General features: G+C 43.2%; 1 protein-coding gene across 2 annotated transcripts in view; it reads left to right on the forward strand.

Moving 5' to 3' along the window:
- Positions 1 to 19,230, forward strand: part of BICDL1 (BICD family like cargo adaptor 1) — a 77,234-nt gene that overhangs the window by 46,001 nt on the left and 12,003 nt on the right. For both annotated transcript variants that reach the window (XR_009555951.1, XM_060249031.1), the window contains exons 5-8: positions 7,724 to 7,903; positions 10,063 to 10,281; positions 13,868 to 14,011; positions 15,168 to 15,298. Coding sequence is in view for 1 of the 2 variants with exons in the window: in XM_060249031.1 (XP_060105014.1) it covers positions 7,724 to 7,903; positions 10,063 to 10,281; positions 13,868 to 14,011; positions 15,168 to 15,298 (674 nt within the window). In the remaining variant the exon portion in view is untranslated. The remainder of the gene's footprint in view (positions 1 to 7,723; positions 7,904 to 10,062; positions 10,282 to 13,867; positions 14,012 to 15,167; positions 15,299 to 19,230) is intronic.

The following is a 19,230-nucleotide window of genomic DNA, read 5'->3' on the forward strand; positions in this document are numbered from 1 at the left end:
ATGTACTTGCAATATATCTATAATACAAGCATCCATGTTGGGGAGCTGGTGTGATGTGGGATGGGCTGCAAATCTAGCTGGCCTGGGTTTGCTGTTATATAGGTTGATCTTCTTTAAGTGCCTTTCAGATTATGTTCCATGGGATTTCACGGTGAGGTCAGTGATAGAAACCAGCTTTCCTGAAAGATCGCTTGCTTGTCACTGTTGATCTTCCCATGTAACATGCAGCCATGGGGCAGGTTTGAGCCATAGGGTGTGCACTCTTCACTAAGGACCTGTCTAGCTACAACTTTAAGGTGAGCAGGTGAAGATGGGTGGCACACTTTCCAGCTGTTCTTTCCTTTCCTTGGGGCATAGCCAGAAAAAATTGGAAGTTGTGCTATGTAAATCTTGATTTTTCAGATATTGGTTCTCAGTCAAGTTACCGGGAAAGCTGTAGAGCTGTCATTTAGGCATAACTTGAAGTCAGGAGGAACAAGTAGCCACACAGAGAATGGACAAATACAGTTGTCTTTTGCAGGCTGTCTATACCCCTCCCTCAATTTACCTCCACAGTCATGAGGGTTAGCAACTTGATGAGATTCTGTGCAGCACAATTCATTGTGTCAGCAACTTTTTTCAGCATCCTCATTCTCTAGGTTTAACAATGACCTTTAAGGGAATTTATGAAGTTTACTAGTCTCTTATGCTGAATCGCTAATGACTAAACAGGCAAATGTGATAGTATCCATCTGCCAGTGATCACACTTGGCAATTTAAAAAGCTCCTAAATCACCCAGACAATCTACATTCTATGCCAAGAAGAATCTGGACCCTATATGAATTATCCATGGTGCATATTTCCCATGTATATAATTTACTACTGTGCACCATTTGTTCTAGTTAGATTGTGGTGTGTTTGTGTGTGTGTGTGTGGAAAGGTTCAGAACCCTATTGCCTCCACCCCACATCTACTGGGTGCCTTATTTTTATGCACTTCTGGCTTCTCAGATTTCACCAGGCAGTGCTCACACGCTTTGCAGACATATCTTTCTAGCCATGAGGGCTAGAAACTTGATATTAAAAAACAAACAACCAAGAAAGCCAAGTTTCTGAATTCTGTAGCCTGTACATTCTGGAGCTATTTGAGTTTTCCTTGAAATCATGGCACTCACATAGCCCTAGATTTTAGTTGCTACTGTTCCAAAATATTTTTTAACCTGCATGCATTAGGAACTGTCACTCTTACCAAGGACAAAATGACATGTTTACAAAAGATACAGGCATGGGGCTTCTCATATACCGTATGTGAGATCTGTGGAAATTGCTGCAATTTAGTTTTTATTTATCTATAGCCCGCCTTTCTGTCTGAGACTCAAGATGTATTACGGAACACAAAACAGCGCAATCAGCCTATTAAAACCATGCAATCAGGTAGCATAAAGTAATCAATGAACAATGGTATAAATGTAGGATTACAGAATGAGAAAACAATATCAACAGTGAACTGCCTAAGGCAAGGTATTAGAGATCCCAACATGGTGTCTGTGTGCAATATGGCACCTGTTAACACCTTTCTTGGTTTTTGCCATGTGATGTTGGAAAGGGAGCAGGCCCAGGTGAGGTTTGTGTCCAGCAGGACTTCTGATTACCTTTTTGCCATCTTCTGGGCTTGGAGCAGGGGACACTGGCAGTGTTAGTGTGAGCTAGCTTACAGCTTTTTTTTAGCCTCTGGCATGAACATTTTTGTCCTCACTCAGGAAGGATGGCCCCAGAACAACTAATTTATGCAGTAACCAAATTGCTTGCTCACAACTCAGTAGCTCACAAAGCTGAATTTTTGCTCACAAGACTCCACAATTTAGAGAGAGCATTGGTCACTGTGTGTGTAGGTGGGGAGGTACTTGGGAATTGCCTGCATGGTGAAGGGAGTTGGACTAGATGACCTTGGAGATCCTTTCCAACTCTATGATTCTATGACCTATGCCAATTAAAAGGCATCCTATTAGGGTTGCCAATCCCCAGTTGGGGGCAGGGGATCCCCCAGTTTGGAGGCCCTCCCCCAGCTTCAAGGTTATCAGAAAGTGGTGGGGAGGGAAATGTTTGCTGGGCACTTCTTTATACCCTATGGAGATTGATTTCCATAGGGTGTAATGGAGAATTGATCCATTGGTATATGGGGCTCCAGAGGGGCTGTTTTTTAGGTAAAGGCACCAAAATTTTAGCATAGCATCCAGTGCCTCTCCTCAAACACCCCCCAAGTTTCAAAAAGATTGGAAAGGGGGTCCAATTCTATGAGCCCCCAAAGGAGGTGCCCATATTCTCCATTATTTCCAATGGAAAGAAGGCATTTAAAAGGAGCATGGTCCCTTTAAATGTGATTGCCAGAACTCCATTTGGAGTTCAATTGTGCTTGTTACTCCCTGGCTCCTGGCTTCATCACCAAAGTCTCTTGGCTCCACCCCCAAAGTCACCAGATATTTCTTGAGTCGGACTTGGCAACCCTAGATCCTATTAAGCAGAGCTTTTGCCTTAAATGTTAAAGAATTACTATGACAGTAATGCATGCCCTTTACACCCTGAAATTGTGTGATTGGCTTTACCTCCTGCAGCAGCCATTTTGTTGTTGCTTTCACAGCCTTCTATCAGAATTCTAAAGGTGTCCACAGGCTCAAAAAGGGCTAGGGAACCTTGCTGTAGACTGGGGCGGTGCTGGGGGTTTTACCACCCCAGGCTGCCCGCACCACTGTGCCCCCCCCCCCGTGGGGGGTCTGAGTGAGGCTGTGAGCGGGGCACAGTTGCTGCCCCCCACCAGCACTGGCGAGGATGAGCTCAGTGGCAGCGAGGCTCCTGGTCTCCACGTACGTGCCATCACTGCCCGCCACTGCTTTGCCTTTCTTGTCTGTGATGTGAAGACAGAGCGATGACAGGCAGCGGGGACACACATGCGGAGACCAGGAGCCTCACTTTTGCTTCCGAGCTGGCTGTTTCCATCCACTTGGAAGCAAGGGAGGTGAGAGGGCCCAAACCGGCACCCTTTTCCCCAGCCGGAACCCTTTGCCCGGCTCTGCACTCTTGGCAGCCACCTACAGCTGCCTAACGGTAGCACCGGCCCTGACTATAGATAATGCAGAAAGCAGAATCGCAGGGGATATGACAACACAGTAAAGCAAGGTGATACCAATGATAATAATTACTATCCTACTTGGTTACAGTATTTACTCAAAAGGAAGATGACATTAAATGTAAGATGACCCTCCAAAAAAGTTATTGTAACAATTTGTTTTAAATTACTAGATGTAACTGTAACTTGTATGCACATATAAGATGAACCCTTTTTATAGTATATCTGAGGGGGGAACCTATTCAGTTGGAGTAAACATTATATAAAGCTGCCCTCCTGGAGTGTTCTACTGCAGTTTTATTCCCTTTCTAAATATGTTCTTCTCCTAAACATTCTATGAAAGATAGAAGTATGGGAGCCTTCTTGTCTTCCTCAAGCAAGACTTTCTGCAAGGGGGAAGCCACCACTGAATGCTCACATGAAGTGATCTTACCCATTTGCATGGTGGCACTTTCAGAAGGCTTTGTTCGGATGAGTAATGTTGTCATGGCAGAGCATAGCAGGATAGGTGACCCCATCAGAAGTGGGAAGCACAATGTCCTTCAAGACCACAGCCATCCCAACCAGCATTTCCTCCCTCTTGTCAGGATTCAGTTCCAATAATGAAGTGAAGCAGTTGTGTAATGCATGTGAGCCTCATACAGTCTTGAAGACAAGTCCCCTAGAAATATCTCAGTCCCACAAGCTGCAAGCCAGTAGGGGGTCTGCAACATAATCCCTTTGGTGTGGCTCAGTGGTTTAAATGCCTTTTCTTTCTGATTGCATCTGGGATGATGCAAATCCAAATCGAACCCTCTCAGCCGCTGGGGATTTCCAGAAATCTGCATCTTTCACCAGATGCTGGGGACAAAGAAAATCCATGCTTTATGATGGGCAGCTTGTGAGTGTTCAGAGGAATCTTGCTGGCTGATGTTGGAAACAGAATGTTTGATTAGATTAGCTTTTTATCTTGTTCAGCAAAAGCAACCCTTGATCTCTTATCATGATAGGATATAGAGGTGGAGTTAGCCCAATTTGAAAGATTTCTGGGGCTGGACACTTGTTCTGCCAGATTTTAAAATTTAATTTATATTATTTATAGTCCTTCTTTCTCACTGTGACTCAAGGCGAATTACATAGAGCGAGTCAATATCACTGAAGGATGGGACATTCAATAAACAGTGCAATAGGATTAGGGTTGTAGGACCAACCAGAAGTATAAAAACAGAACTGAAACAAAGCATGTATCAACACGACACATTAAATTATGCAAAATTCTGTCGTAGGATCCTAGTTTCAGCAAGCTATACACAGAAAACTAGACCACAGTCCATAATAATTTTTCCAAGTAACTTTGTGCAGGGCAGCGTTTAGTAGGGAGAAACTTTATTTATTATATTTTTATTGCACTAATTTCTCCCAAAGTGGCTTGTAATAATTAAACTTCAAAACATGCTCCTGATTAAATGAAAGCAAGACCCAACAAAATAAGGCAGGGGGAAGATATAGAGAAAATACAGAGGAAGGGAAGTCACAGGGCCAGGGAAAAGTAGTGAGTCGTACACAGGAATGTACATCTCTCTGGGGTAGGGTTGCCAAGTCCAATTCAATAAATATCTGGGAGCTTTGGGGGTGGAGCCAGGAGACTTTGGGGTGGAGCCAAGAGACTTTGGGGGTGGAGCCAGGAGAAGGGTTGTGACAAGCATAACTGAACTCCAAAGGGAGTTCTGGCCATCACATCTAAAGGGACCACACACCTTTTAAATGCCTTCCCTCCATTGGAAATAATGAAGGATGCCTTGAGCCGCCTTAGAGCATTATGTCAATTTGGAATCCTCCTGGAGAAGTTACATTCCCACATGATCTTAAAAAAACATTTAGCAGTAAGCAACGCACTGGAAAGATCAATAGTGAGCGGCGTTGAATGGGGACGTCTTTTTTGAAAATTTATGGAGCACCCTTTGCTGGAAGAGTGACAATCGAAGCAGGACTTTTTAAAGTCGACAGCCTGCACATCAGGACTCCTTGTGGAAGAAATTTCATGACTTATATTTTGTATACACACTTTATTACATAGTAATTTGTCACTATAACGATTGAGTTATATATATTGTTGTCCCACCTGGGGATTGGCAACCCTAACTAGGTTCATTACTATACACCTTAACCCTTGAGATAGGGTTGTCAGGTCTGTGTTGGAAAACAACTGGAGACTTTGGGGGTACATCGGGAGAGGGCAGGGTTTGGGAAGGGGAGGGGCCTTAGCATGGTACAATGACATAGAGTCCAGCCTTCAAATCAGCCATTTCCTCCGGGGGAGTTGATCTCTGCCAGGTGGAGTCTGGAGATCAGTTTTAAAAGCGGGAGATCTCCAGGCCCCAAACTCCATCCCCAAACAGGGACGTCACACAACGATATTCTGTTTTGGGCAAACTCTATGGTTTTGAAGACAAAAACCCATAGAGTTTTGCCCAAGAACCAGAGCACTGTGTGCAACCGTGCCAACATGATGATGTCACTTTTGAGTGACATTGCATCGGGGATATTGTGTGCCATGTCCCACCCACCCTCAGAATGCCCCCCAAATCCCCCCACCATGACAGCAAGGGGACCGAGCAACCCTAATCCCCAGGATTCATTGTGGGAAAACTGGGCATTGAATTGGTATAAAACCAATGCAAGCTTGCAGTATAGACATTACACTGATATCCTACTATCAAAATGCCCAAAGTAGGTGATCTGGAATACTGTATTATTTGCATCTAATGGAATGGAACACAACTGGTAAACTGTGTGGAAGGAAAGAAAACAGAGGGTGAGAGAGAACTAATATGCTATCTTGGTGAGAAAACAGCAGAGGCTGGCAAAGAGAATGAAGCCAGTACTTTTATCAGTTTCCAAGGAAATTGTGGGCTGGGTTGATATGCAGCAAAGGGGAGGCAAAGCACGCTGCAGGAACAGTTTCATTTGTACATGCCTAGAGCTATAATTAAATCCTTAAGAATGGATTAACACACAGGGCCTAGTTGGTAGCATTAATTCTACTTTACTAGCTGTGGTCCTTGATGAATTCACGCTGTATGCCTAGACTTACCCAGGAACTCCGCTTCTGAAACCACCTACCCAGTCCACACACCCCTGTTCCTTATTTCACAACCACAACAAACCCAGTGATTAGTACTACCAGGGCTTTTTTTGAGCAGGAACAAACGAGAACACAGTTCTGGCTGGCTTGGTATCAGGGGATGTGGCTTAATATGCAAAGGAGCTCCTGCTGGGCTTTTTCTACAAAAAAAGTCCTGTGCAAAACAATGGTGATATTAGGGGCAGGGGTGGAATTCAGGCAGGAGCTCCTTTGCATATTAGGCTACATGCTCCTGATGTAACCAATCCTCCAAGAGCTTAAAAAAAAAAAGCCTTGTAAACTCTGGAAATGTTGTAATTCCAGGAGCTCTCCAGGCACCTCCTGGACCTGGAGGCTGGTGACCCTATAACTTGCACCACTTCCAACTCAGCAAGGGAAGACCAGCCTGTCCCCTGAGTAGGGTTGCCAATCCCCAGGTGGGGGCAAGGGATCCTCCGGTTTGGAGGCCCTCCCCCCGCTTCAGGGTCAGCAGAAAGCGGGGGGAGGGGAGGGAAATGTCTGCTGGGAGCTCTGGTATTCCCTATGGAGATTTATTTCCATAGAAAATAATGGAGAATTGATCTGCGGGTATCTAGGGCTCTGGGGGGCTATTTTCTGAGGTAGCGGCACCAAATTTTTGGTATAGCATCCAGTACCTCTCCCCGAAATACCCCCCCCCCCAAGTTTCAAAAAGATTGGACCAGGGGGTCCAATTCTATGAGCTTCAAAAGAACGTGCCCCTATCCTTCATTATTTCCTATGAAAGGAAGGCATTTAAAAGGTGTGCAGTCCTTTTAAATGTGATGGCCTGAACTCCCTTTGGAATTCAGTTATGCTTGTCACACCCTTGCTCCTGGCTCCACCCCCAAAGTCTCCCGGCTCCACCCCCAAAGTCCCCAGATAGTTCTTGAATTGGACTTGGCAACCCTATGGTGGAGCCTGGAGATTTCCCGCTTTTACAACTTATCCCCAGCTGGCAGAGATGAGCTCCCCTGGAGAAAATGGCTGCTTTGAAGGCTGGACTCTATGGCACTGTATCATGCTGAGGCCTCACCCCCACCCTCTCCCAGATCCACCCCCAGAGTCTCCCAAGTATTTTCCAACACAGACCTGGCAACCCTACTTGTGATCTCTGACAGAAAGGATACTGAGTTTTCAGTTAGAGATCCCTTGGCCCTGACTCTTCCCATGCTATAGTTGGTTTCCTGGGGAGACAATGACTAACCAGATTGTCTGTGGTTGTTTTCAGAACTCAGAATGCAGGGTCTAAATCTGATTTGTAGACCCCCTGCTAAGTTGCTACCAACATTTGTTTAATGCCTAGCATGCTGTTGTATGGATCAGGGAAGTGATATAGACGCTGTTGTTTCTTTGTGAAGGGGTGTGACTTTTAGGTTAGACTGAGCAATCAGTACTTCTTCCTTTTGTGGAAGGAAGCAATGCAATCATCGGTTGGATTTGCTAATCTCTCCTTTTTGTTTCTTTTTTGGTGTTTGTCCGATAATTTCCTATGGCAGTTTCATCAGAGCCAGATGGAACTCCAGGAGGTGAGACTGTCATATCGGCAGCTGCAGCTAAAAGTGGAGGAGCTCAGTGAGGAGAGAAGCCTCCAAAATTTCAACTCGACCAGCACGTCCTTGCTGTCAGAGATTGAACAAAGCATGGAGGCCGAGGAGCTGGAGCAAGAGAGAGAACAGGTATCAAAACTCCAGGCTCCAGTGGGCTGTAGGTTCTATACAGATTAGTGGAAGTGGTGTAGTTAAAGTTAATTTACTGCCAAAGAACTCTGCTGTGCACATTTTTACACTGAGTATTCTCCAAATAAGAAAAGCACTGCCAAATATTAGAAGTCTGAACTTGACATTCTGTGATATTTGATTTCAGTAAGTTCTATTTGGCAGTATTTGATGGTTGGCAGGGCTTTTTTTTGTAGCAGGAACTCCTTTGCATATTAGGCCACATACCTGATGTAGCCAATCCTCCTGGAGCTTACAGTAGGCCCTGTACTAAGAGCCCTGTAAGCTCTTGGAGGATTGGCTACATCAGGGGTGTGTGGCCTAATATGCAAAAGAGTCCATGCTACAAAAAAAGCCCTGATGGTTGGTATGTGGTAATTTAGCATAGATAGTTTGACAGTATTGGGCGGCTGGTGTATAATGGCATTTAGTATCTGTTGGTGTCATAGGATTAAACAGTGTTTGACAGGGGATGGCTTATAAGGTCCCATATTTCAGGACAATGAAAGGGATACTAACAAATCTAAAGTACTCAGATTTTATATTTTGAAGTAAGATTTTGTATTTGAAATTTGATTAGTAAAACAGGGACTTTGCCAGATGTTGGATGTTGGCAAAGAGATTAGTTTTGGCTTGATTTTTGTAGCCTTCCACTTCTGTAAGGACCAGGAGATGAAGGTAGTATCTCCTCTACCCCACTGTCTCCCCTTTTTTCCACTTCTTTTATTCCTGGAGAGAAACTCTGTTCTATGAACAGCTGTACAACAGATAATAAGTAAGCAGGGTTAAGTTCCCCAGTCACCACAAGCATTTTTTTGTGGCATGAAAAGCTGCATTTTGATGACATTTGACATTCAATGAAATAAATTTTTAATGTATTGTGTTTATTTCAACCTGAAGCTCTCCATGTTCCAGGGGAACAAGGAGTGCAACTGCAGATTTTTTTCAACAATTTGTTGAATTGCAAGAAAATTGATGGTTTCTCCCAGAGAGTCTCAAAATCAAATAAGTTCTGTGTCCACTCATTTTTGTATTCCATTCTTGGTATCATATATGCTCTGTGCTAAAGTAAATTAAAGAACTCTGCACTAAGGGTAAATCAACCTTGTATTAAGAAACCTAAGTTTCATTATTTGTATCAATTGTGCAAACTTCAATTATTGCTTTTTGCTGTTTTAAAATAATGTCTTTTTTACTATTTAATGTAATTTTTTCAGTGTTATTGACAGAGTGCAACTGAGACCTATATGGGGCACAAAAGCTTTGCTTCTGATGTTTGGAAGTCAGATCTTAGGTTGCCATCCCTTAGATTTCAACAGGCATAGCTCATATATGCTTCAAATATACTTTTGTAACCATAAAGGCCAGAAACTGGGTTTTAAAAAAGAGGGAGAGACTCCTGCGATTGTTAAGAAGCTGCCTATTACATTCTGTGGAACAAAATTTGAGTCCAGTGGCGTCTTTAAGACCAATAAAGTTTTATTCTATGTATAAGCTTTCATATGTATGCACACTTCTGAAGAAAGAGTGCATATACACAAAAGCTTATACCTAGAATAAATTTGTCTTAAAGGTATCACTGGACTCAAACTTTGTTCTGCTGCTTCCAACCAACATGGCTACCCACCTGAATCTACTAAATTATGTGCCCTTTCTCCAGTTTGCATACTTTCCCAGTGGGGCAAAAGCACCCTTCTGGGGCTGTTTTGGGTTGGGAAAATTATGCAGAGGGGAAAACGGAAGCCCCTCCCCCCTGTTCTGCGGTCAATATCTGAATTAGGGCCCCACATGAATGGGAAATGAGATCCCAGCAGCATATGGCTGATGGTAAGAGCATTTGCTCAGGGAAACCCAGATCCAACTAATTAAAAATTGTTCCATCTAGTTTACACTTTAGTTGTAGAGCACATGCTTGCTTACATATAGATTGTTAGAATCCACCCTAGGCTTCTCCAGTTAAAAGACTTTCTCATACCAAAGCCAGAAGGAAGCTTTTATGTTCTCATGCATATAAGCCCTGCAGACACAGTGTTAACCTCAATTTTTGGAATACTGAATCATTTCCTAAAAACAAGGCACACTGAGATGACCACAGAGTAGCCTGGGTTCTCTTTTTGCAGCTGAGACTCCAGCTCTGGGAAGCTTATTGCCAGGTCAGATACTTGTGCACACACCTCAGAGGGAACGACAGTGCAGATTCTGCAGTCTCCACAGACTCTTCTATGGACGAATCTTCAGAAACCTCATCCGCCAAAGACGTGCCAGCCGGCAGTCTACGCACTGCTCTCAGTGAGCTGAAGCGACTGATACAAAGTGTTATCGATGGCACAGATTCACCGGTAAGTTATATTTTGTGGGGCACCTGCCAGATTTCCCATCTCCATTCTGTTCAGTTAAACCTTTAATAATAATGACTGTTCTGGCTCACCGTGGTGATCATGCTTCTTGTTCTCAAGTCCCTGGTTAGCAACTAGTTTTTTAGAAGTTAGGCCATATAGAAGTTAGAAGTTTTTAGACCATGTTGCCATATTTTGAATTGTTGAGCTGACAACTGTGATGTATGTCCAAGTCAAGACTTGTGCAAAGGGCTCCTTATCTCCCATTTCCGCAATTTAAATGGCAACAGAGGCCTTGGCGGAACGATGCCCTTATGCACTTGAGTTGCTCACGCACTTTTTCCTGTATTGTAACTTGGTCAGGGTGGTGAGGAATTCAGACCCATAGCATGGGGAGACCTGTTTGTTCCTGGTGGCCCTGGGAAAGATGGTATCCTTTGCCCAAGTCTCTACTTGCTTTAAGGCAATGGACTTACAGCACAATCCTATGCAGACCTGACATCTGTGGGCTTAGACTGGAGTAACTACGAATAGAATTGCATTGTTTTTTACTTACAGTATGGTGTTCCCTTGAGTCAGGGACAGACAGAATGCCCCTGGGAGTAAGAATTAACCCTCTGATGTCAACTGACTGGGTGTTTTCACACAGTGACCATTTGCAAGTGGATTTTTTTCCATTTTACATAATAAAACCCAGTTGCAAAGTGTATTATTTGGCATGTGTGAAAGCACTTACTGTAACAACCAATCTTAAGCCTTTACAATGAGTTCCTGTCATACTTGAGATCAACTTCAAGTTTCTAATTCTCTCCATTTAAAGTTGTCTGCTTCTCTGCTTTGTCTGCATCATTGCATTTGTGTATGTACAATAAACATTGCAACATACTCTACTGCTGTCCCTTATAGGAGCAACTTCCTGAGCTGAACCACTGGTTCTGATCTCTTTAAGAGAATGCCCTCCTGTACCTTTTGGATTTGCAGCTTCTACAAAATGATCGAAGTGAGGGGGCCACCCTGAAAGTTTCAATGCATTCCATAATGTGGGAACCACCACAGAGAAGGCATGGGAATGAGCAGTTGCTGGGTTTTTTTCTGTTTGCAGGGTGACATCTTCAGAAGGTTTTGCTCAGATGAGCATTGCTGTTGCTGTGGAACATAGAACAAAAGCAGAAACACAGTACAAAGTCAGCAGAACAGCAACAACATTGTACACAAATAACTGTACTACTACAGATATAGATATTCAAACATGTAAATTTATAAATATTTTAGGAAATCGCATCATAAAGGATAAGAAGAACTTAGAGGACCCAAATAAAGTTCTCACAACTCCAAATGAGTGAACATAATCACCATTTCAAATGAAACAGTCCTCCAATGATCCAAAGTGCAGTAAATTCAAAAGTCTATCTTTAATTCCAGGAAATCAATCAAGTGGGGAGTGTGGTCTGTTGTAGACCACTTTTGAGTGTGGCTGGATTGGAACCTGTTACTTGAAACTCTTAACAAAGTCTTGACTGTAAGGAAGAGCCCTGAAACACGGGAATAATTAGCTGGGAAACACATTGAGAGAGCATGGATTTATGCGTTTGGTCTACAACAGATTACACTCCCCTTTTGATTGATTTCCTGGGATTAATGATGGACTTTTGAATTTACTGCATTTTGGATTATTGGAGGATTGTTTCATTTGAAACGGTGACTGTGTTCACTTATTTGGAGTTGTGAGAACTTTTTGGGGGTCCTCTGTGTTCCTCTTATCCTTAAGGCAGCAGTTTTCTAATATATTTATAAATTTACATGTTTGAATATCTATATCTGTAGTAGTAGAATTATTTGCGTACACAGTTGTTGCTCTTCCTGTGGAACATAACAGGAGAAGTAGTCCTGCAGCTATGTAGAACCAGCGCAGTGAAGGATTTTATACGTGGTAGCTTGGACCATGAATTAAACCAGTCTGTGCCCATCCCTGGTCATCTGCATATTGAAGGCAACATACTTCAATACCACAAATGATTTCCTTTAAGACCTTTAGTTTTTAAAAAATGTATTTAAGAAATCATAAACATATTCAGCATATAGCCTATTCCATATATTGCTGAGTTATCCAGTTAATCCTTAGAGATTCAAGTTGGAGGAGACAGTTTCCTCTTTGTAAATTTTAAATTAACATAAATTTATTTGAATTTCTCTATTCAGTTCGAGATTTTGGGAGCACTGTTTTGCTTCCAATACCATGCAAAAACAGGCCTGTACTTTGAGATTGAACAGCATGGGGGATATGACTGAACTTTGCAGATCCCACAAGGCAGGTGCCAGATTGGAGACAACTGAACACCCGCAGGGACTCTTTGAGCCCTGTCCATAAGGAGTGATTTAAACCAATCTAAAACATATGTCCATTAATCCCTACTTCTACTAAACTAATTGCAAGTTCTGCAGCAGGTTTTATTGGGAGGGCCAGGCGTCTTGTAGGAACTCCTCCAGGGAGACATTCTGGGCCTTCCAGTGAAACCCACCAGGATGCACTGTTGTTACCGTGGTGATTACAGCATCTCAGCTGGACCTTGAAGATATGGCTGTCTCCTGAGAGGAGGGATGGCCTTCCCAAGACTGGGTTGAGGCACTGCAGTTGCTATAGCAACTGCAGTGTTCCAGCTTGGATATCTCATGCAAAGACCCTTCCTCACCCCTCCGTGAAGCTGATTTGGATGCTGACCACTCTGGCTGCAGCTTGAAAGGCACAGATACAGTCAAGAAAAAGGAAGGAGACCACTTTGGGTCTGAAGGACAGGGCACATCTCCAATCCCAGTATGAAGAACATTGCCTGTCTTGCAGAGAATGCCAACAGCATCAGCAGCTGCTCCCAAAGCATGTGGATGGCTGAAGAGAAAGCAAGCAGACTAATTTCCCTCTGGTTAGTGAGAAAAAGCAGAGGCTGCAGAGAGTGGGGTACAAGGATGCTGTGGTTTTATGCTGTGAGCCGCCCTGAGCCTGCCTCGGTGGGGAGGGCGGGATATAAATCAAAGTAAAGTAAAGGATAGGGACTAACATGCAGAGTAGTAAGCAAGTGAATCACAGAGCTGCTTCCTATGGCTTTGTAAGAGTGCTGCTATGTGTTATGTTTATGAATAAATAGCAATATTTCTGTATGCTCAAGGATTAAAACAAAAACATATATATAAACGTGTTCAGTGTCAACTGATACAATATTCTTGCACTTTATAAGCAGATCCCAGGTAGAGTAAGTCTTGGAGAACCACAGCTTAGTCCTCTGTCTTCTCTGAACTTAAGCCTAAATAACACATGACTGCATAATTCACAAACCCTCTGCTAACTTTGTCCCCCCACCCCCCCTCCACAGTTGAATTGTACACTGTAAGCTCTTTGGGGCATAGACCTGTCTCTTTTTGCTTGTTACTCTAGTGCACTAATGCAGCATGCAGCAATGGTGGTATATAAATAGTGCTTCCTTGAAAAGCATCCTATGCTGTAATTTTAAAAAGGAATAATGTAAAGACAGTGTTAATGGTGTATTTCCTCCACCCCAAGTGATGCCTGAACAAGTTTATTCCCTTCTACTGCCAGAACTCTCGGAGAAGTGATGATGATGCCTTAGAAGAACAGCTCAAGCAGACAAGTGAGGACTCAAGAGCCCTGAGGGAGCTAATGGAAGGTGAACGGGGGAAACTGAGGCAAAGCCTGGAAGAGCTGCAGCAACTCCACAGCCAGGTAAGCCTCTTCCTCTACATGATGGGTTTGACACATTTGAACAGACATGTATGGATTTTATTTAATTGATTTATATAATCACTTATGTGACGTTCCCCATTAACGCCTCATACTCAAGGTAGCTAACAAGCACATAGATTAAAAATATATACATATAATGAAAATCATGGGATTAAGGATAAACAGAATTTAAAAATAACACAGCCAAATCTGCTGGAACAGACACCATCTGCACACCTGCTCTTTGGCCAGGTCCCCCCCTCTCCCACTGCAGTGGCCGAGTGCTATCAAAGCCAGAAGAGAGAGGGAGGCTGGGAAACATAAGTTCTATACTCTTGCTTCTGAATTTGTTCAGAATTGTTCTCCTGTGCTGTTCCATTCCCCCATGTTCAAAGAAACTGATTGTTCTCTATGTGTGGGAGGTCCCCCCCCCCCATTGAGAACAGTGATTTTAAAACCTGTTCCCTTCTCTCCCTTCCAGCCCCCCCCCCCAACCATCTTCATTCCTCCTGGATTCTTTTATATGGTCTGTTTTGATGAGTCCTTTAAGGGACAAAGACCTATGAATATCGTTCAGCTGCTGTTCACTGCCTCAAGCCTCCAGGAAGGGGAAGAGTTGTGTTTTTTGCTTTGAAGAAAGAGGGAGAAAAGAATGAAAGACAGGCTGCAAAAAATAGCATGCATGGTCCTTGGGTCTGTATGACAACACTGGATCTCTCCTGTGAACAACATGATGTATCTTGAAAAGACTTCTAGGGTCCTCTGCCTTCTATTATTCTAACACAGCATTCAGATAGCCGTGGGGACCACAAGCTTCAAACTGGAGATTTGAAAAGTACAAGCTGATTCCTACGCTTTATGTGAATGGCCTAACTATTGGCAGCAATAGTTTTAGGCTTTTTTGTTTTTTGCATTCTGGTATGTGACCTTTAGAAAGCCATGGTTTCAAGCTGCAAGGACTAGCATCATTTAAACAGAGCATGCAAAATTTCAGTCATTTTTTCTGTTGCCCTCAAATGTCATTATGGTGTGGGTGTGCTGTGGTGACTGCCTAGCCATTGCCTGTGATCTTTTCTTTGTGGTCCTTTCAGGGTAGGCAACCTGGAAGTATCCTCAGTCCCAGATCTTTCACAGATTTTCTCTTGGTTCTTGCCAGGTAACGCTGCTGAGCGTAGAAATGACTTCCCTTAAAGAGGAAAGGGACAGACTCCGTGGGACAGTTGATGATAAAGACACAAGTGAACAACTCTTGAAGGCCATCAGGGATCGAGATGAAGCGATTGCCAAGTAAGAAGCATTGTTAATGTTTGGGTAGAAGCCCAGTAAGTAAAGCTCGATACAATGGCCAGGAATGGTATTGCAAAAAAAGTAAATCCGGTGTGGAATGGGGTGGAGTGAAGTCATTATAGAACAACAGATGCCTAAATACATGGGCTGTATTTTAAATGGCTAAATTATAGTAAAATTATACTTGATTTTGACAAAATTAGAAACACAAGTATCTACTGCTGGTTGCTCACCCCATTGTCTTTGAATTCATTGGCCAGAGTACTGGAAACTTGGAGTATGTTTATTTCTTCCTGCATAGCTGGAAAATATGTTGTATTCTTTTTCTTTGTAAGTATTTTTACTTTTGTGTGTGTGTGTGTGTGTGTGTGTGGTTAAGGAAAAGTGAAATTTCAGAGCAGAATCTGAAGTATTGCTGAAAGGATCAGACTAAAATAGCCTACATTCCTGCAAAAATTGTTCTTCCCTCTTTTCTTTTCTTTTTGCATTTTCCTTTATCTCTGGGTGGCTTTTAGAGTTGGGCCTTATGGATGAACTGAATAAATAACTGTTCATATCATGCTTTGGAGAATATTTAAAACAGCTAAGAAGGATGCCACAGGGGAAGCCCACATGCGTTTGTTGGCATGGCTGCCCTATTGGGTATACAGCTGGGGATGGGAGGGAGGGTCTTTTTCACATAATAGGAACAAATGGATGAGAAGAGTGATACACCACCACCTAGGCTGCCACACATCTTACCTTTCTGTGCTCTGCTTCTATTTGTATCAACCTGACTCACATTTGATATTGGAGCTGGGCTGAGAGAACAATGCACAAAGCTATGTGATCCAGTGAGGATGGGGAGAGGTGGGATAGGGTTGAGAGTTTAGTTCATCCCCCTCTTTGCATTCCTTTGCTTGTAAATAAAAATAGACCTTTCCCCACCCTTTGTTTTGTATCCAAATGAGACAGACAAGCTATCCTGTGACATTTAGTGAGAGATAAATTGAGTATGGTTACCTACTTAATTCATTACACAGGAGTCCAACAGTATTTTAAAGACTATAGCAAAACATGATTCGGCATAAAATTTCACAAGTCAGAAGTAATTTTCTCATAGAGATGCCAGCCTCCAGTTGGGATCTGGGGATTCTCCGGAATCACAGCTTATCTCCAGGCACTGAGATCAGTTTCCCTGGAATAAATGGATGCTGTGGGGGCTGGACTCTACAGCATTGCGCCCTATTGAGGTCCCTGTTCTCCCTAGGCTCCACCCCCAGCTCTCCAGGAGTTTCCCAACTTGTATTTGAGAACCTTCCCCTCTCTCAATCTCCTGCTGGTGGTCAAAGGGGACCAGGCAACCCTATACATGCATCTGAGGTGCCATTGGATTCCTGAGTAATTTTGTCACCACATACAAAAATAGCTGCTCTTCTGGAGTTATTTCTATGGAATTCTTGGCAGTGATGAGATTCAAACTTGGGGGTCCTGATTAACAGTTAATTCAATTATCCACTGTGGCATTCCTCAGTATGACACCCTAAATCTATAATTTTTTCTTTTTAAAAATGAATGTATGGCATTCCTTAGTATGACACCCAAAATCTGTACATTTTTTTAAATGAATGTATCCCATAATCTTAGTTATATCTTCAACAGGCTTATTGCTTTGTTTCTTCTTCTTGCCATACCCAGTGATGCTACAGAATCTCTGTTAGGGGAAGCCACACAACAGCTCAATCTTGTTATTTTCAAGGACTTGGTCATCACATCTCAAGGGGCACTTTGGGCATGCAAGGAAGAATACCAATCTCCTTTAAAGAGCCACCACAGCAGCGCCATCTGTTGGATGAGGGAGGGAACTCTCCAACTGCTGATTTTTGATGCAAAAGGCAGCTTCTGACATTTTCATGTGCGTGTGGGTTACTGGTTCTCCTGTATCTATGGAAACCAGCTACCTTTCTGGGGATGCTTGAATCCCAGTGTTTAATATTCATTCAGTGGTGGGGAAATTTACAGTGCAGGAACATATGGCGGCCTTTGATCTGGCTGCTTTGCTTTTGCAGACAAATAAACAGGAATCTCGTGGCACTTTAAAGAACAACAAATTTTATTCCAGCATAAGCTTCTTGTGGACTTGTTTTACTCACTGCTTCAGAGGCAGTGAGTGCATCCTTATTATGCAGGCATTTTTAGTAGGATGATGAGAATGACCAGTGGTGCATACATACCCACCCACGCAGCAACTCATAGAGGTTCTGTCAAATTCTGGGTGTCTGCTAGGAAACGCAACCCATGGGATTCAGATCAGAGGCAAGCTTAGTTTTCATTGGCTCTCACTGAGTTATGTGAAAAAAGGGCTGCAATAACAGTTTTGACAAGGGGGCAAAATCTGTCCCTTGCCCACACACCAGTGGACAAGATTAACCTCAGTCCCATTGATGTCACATGGCCACAACCCTTCCCTTTCCCTCACATTAAGAAATGTTTCTTATTGAACAACATGGAAAAATATAGAGCACTGCCTTTGGGAATAACATTGTGGTGGGTGGCTCAGCTTCTGTCAACAGGTTCACCTTGAATGGGGAGATTGTGCCCACCCCAGAAGTACACATTAGGCAATATACTCTAGTTAGTGGCCAAAACTCAGTTGTAGAACACACACTTTGCTCTGCAAAGGATCCCAAGTTTTGTCTATGGTTGCTACAGTTAAAAGGATCTTAAGGACTAGAAAGGACGCCTGCAGGAGACCCAATTCCAGGTAGTACAGATACTACTAGATCAGACTGACCTATGGTCTACCTCAGTATAGCAGCCTCATATTCCTTTCTGCCCATCATAAAGATTAACATTTTGCTCAATGTTAATAATCATAGCTAAGTATTATCTGAGATCTGGAAATAGACAATATTTTGCGGTGATTGCTTGAATAGTTTATCCAGAGCAGGGATCCCTGAATGGTAGATTGCAAGCTATTGGTGCTTTCTGGCTACTGAAGAGTAGTTTGTGCAACCCATGGAAGACCCAGGGGGAAAATAAATCAGGAGAGAATGTTCTCATGAGACTCAAAAACTCAGGAAAGCTCACTCAACTGACCTGATGTCTCTTTTGCTCTGTGTGGCAGCTTAGGCTGCTTTTCATTACCCAGAAGTAGCTCTCATTAAAGAAAAGATTGGTGACACGATATACAGAATAGAAGCAGAGACCTAGGGCATGCATGGATTGTTCATAAGGACCGTGTTTCAGTTACATTTAGGGGGAAAACTTTGTGACAGGTAAAGCACATGTCATGAGCCTCCAAAGGTCAGGAATATAAGCCAGCCCCAATGCAAGACATAAGTTACATGAGTGAGAGGACACCATTCCATTGTGCACTGTCCAGAATAATGTCATTGCTGGGGCAATTTTACTGATCTCAGATTTTCTAAATGCCTCCAGTCTTTTGTTACTTAGCTCTTTTAATATTTACTCTGTTTCTCCAGTGTTCTTGTTTTTCCCTCCGTAGTCTTTTAATTTTATCTTCGATGTAAGGTTGGGACAGGCCCAGCTCCAGCTTTTGGACTTGTCTATGCTTGAGCAGTCTAGGTTAGGAGGGTGCCCTATGTGTTGTCCAACATGGGCTATACAACTGTCTGCCTCTCAATACAGGAGAGCAGGGAAGAGACAGAGAGTGTACCAGAATTCTCTGCAGCATTGCAAAGGACTTTGGAGTGCCTGCTCACTTGAGACTGGGCCAAGGTTGCCAACTCCAGGCTGGGAAATTCCAGGAGATTTGGGGATAGATCCTGGGGTGAGACCTCAGCAAGGTCCACCCACCAAAACAGACATTTTCTCCAGGGGAACTGGCCCCTGTAGCCTGAAAATTAGTTGTAATTCTGGGAGATCTCCAGACCCCACTGTAGAATGGCTACCTTAGCTTTGCCTAGTAAACTTGTAGTCTTTGATGTGGC

The sequence above is a fragment of the Heteronotia binoei genome, chromosome 11, assembly GCF_032191835.1.
Source record: "Heteronotia binoei isolate CCM8104 ecotype False Entrance Well chromosome 11, APGP_CSIRO_Hbin_v1, whole genome shotgun sequence".
Classification (NCBI taxonomy): Eukaryota; Metazoa; Chordata; class Lepidosauria; order Squamata; family Gekkonidae; genus Heteronotia; species Heteronotia binoei.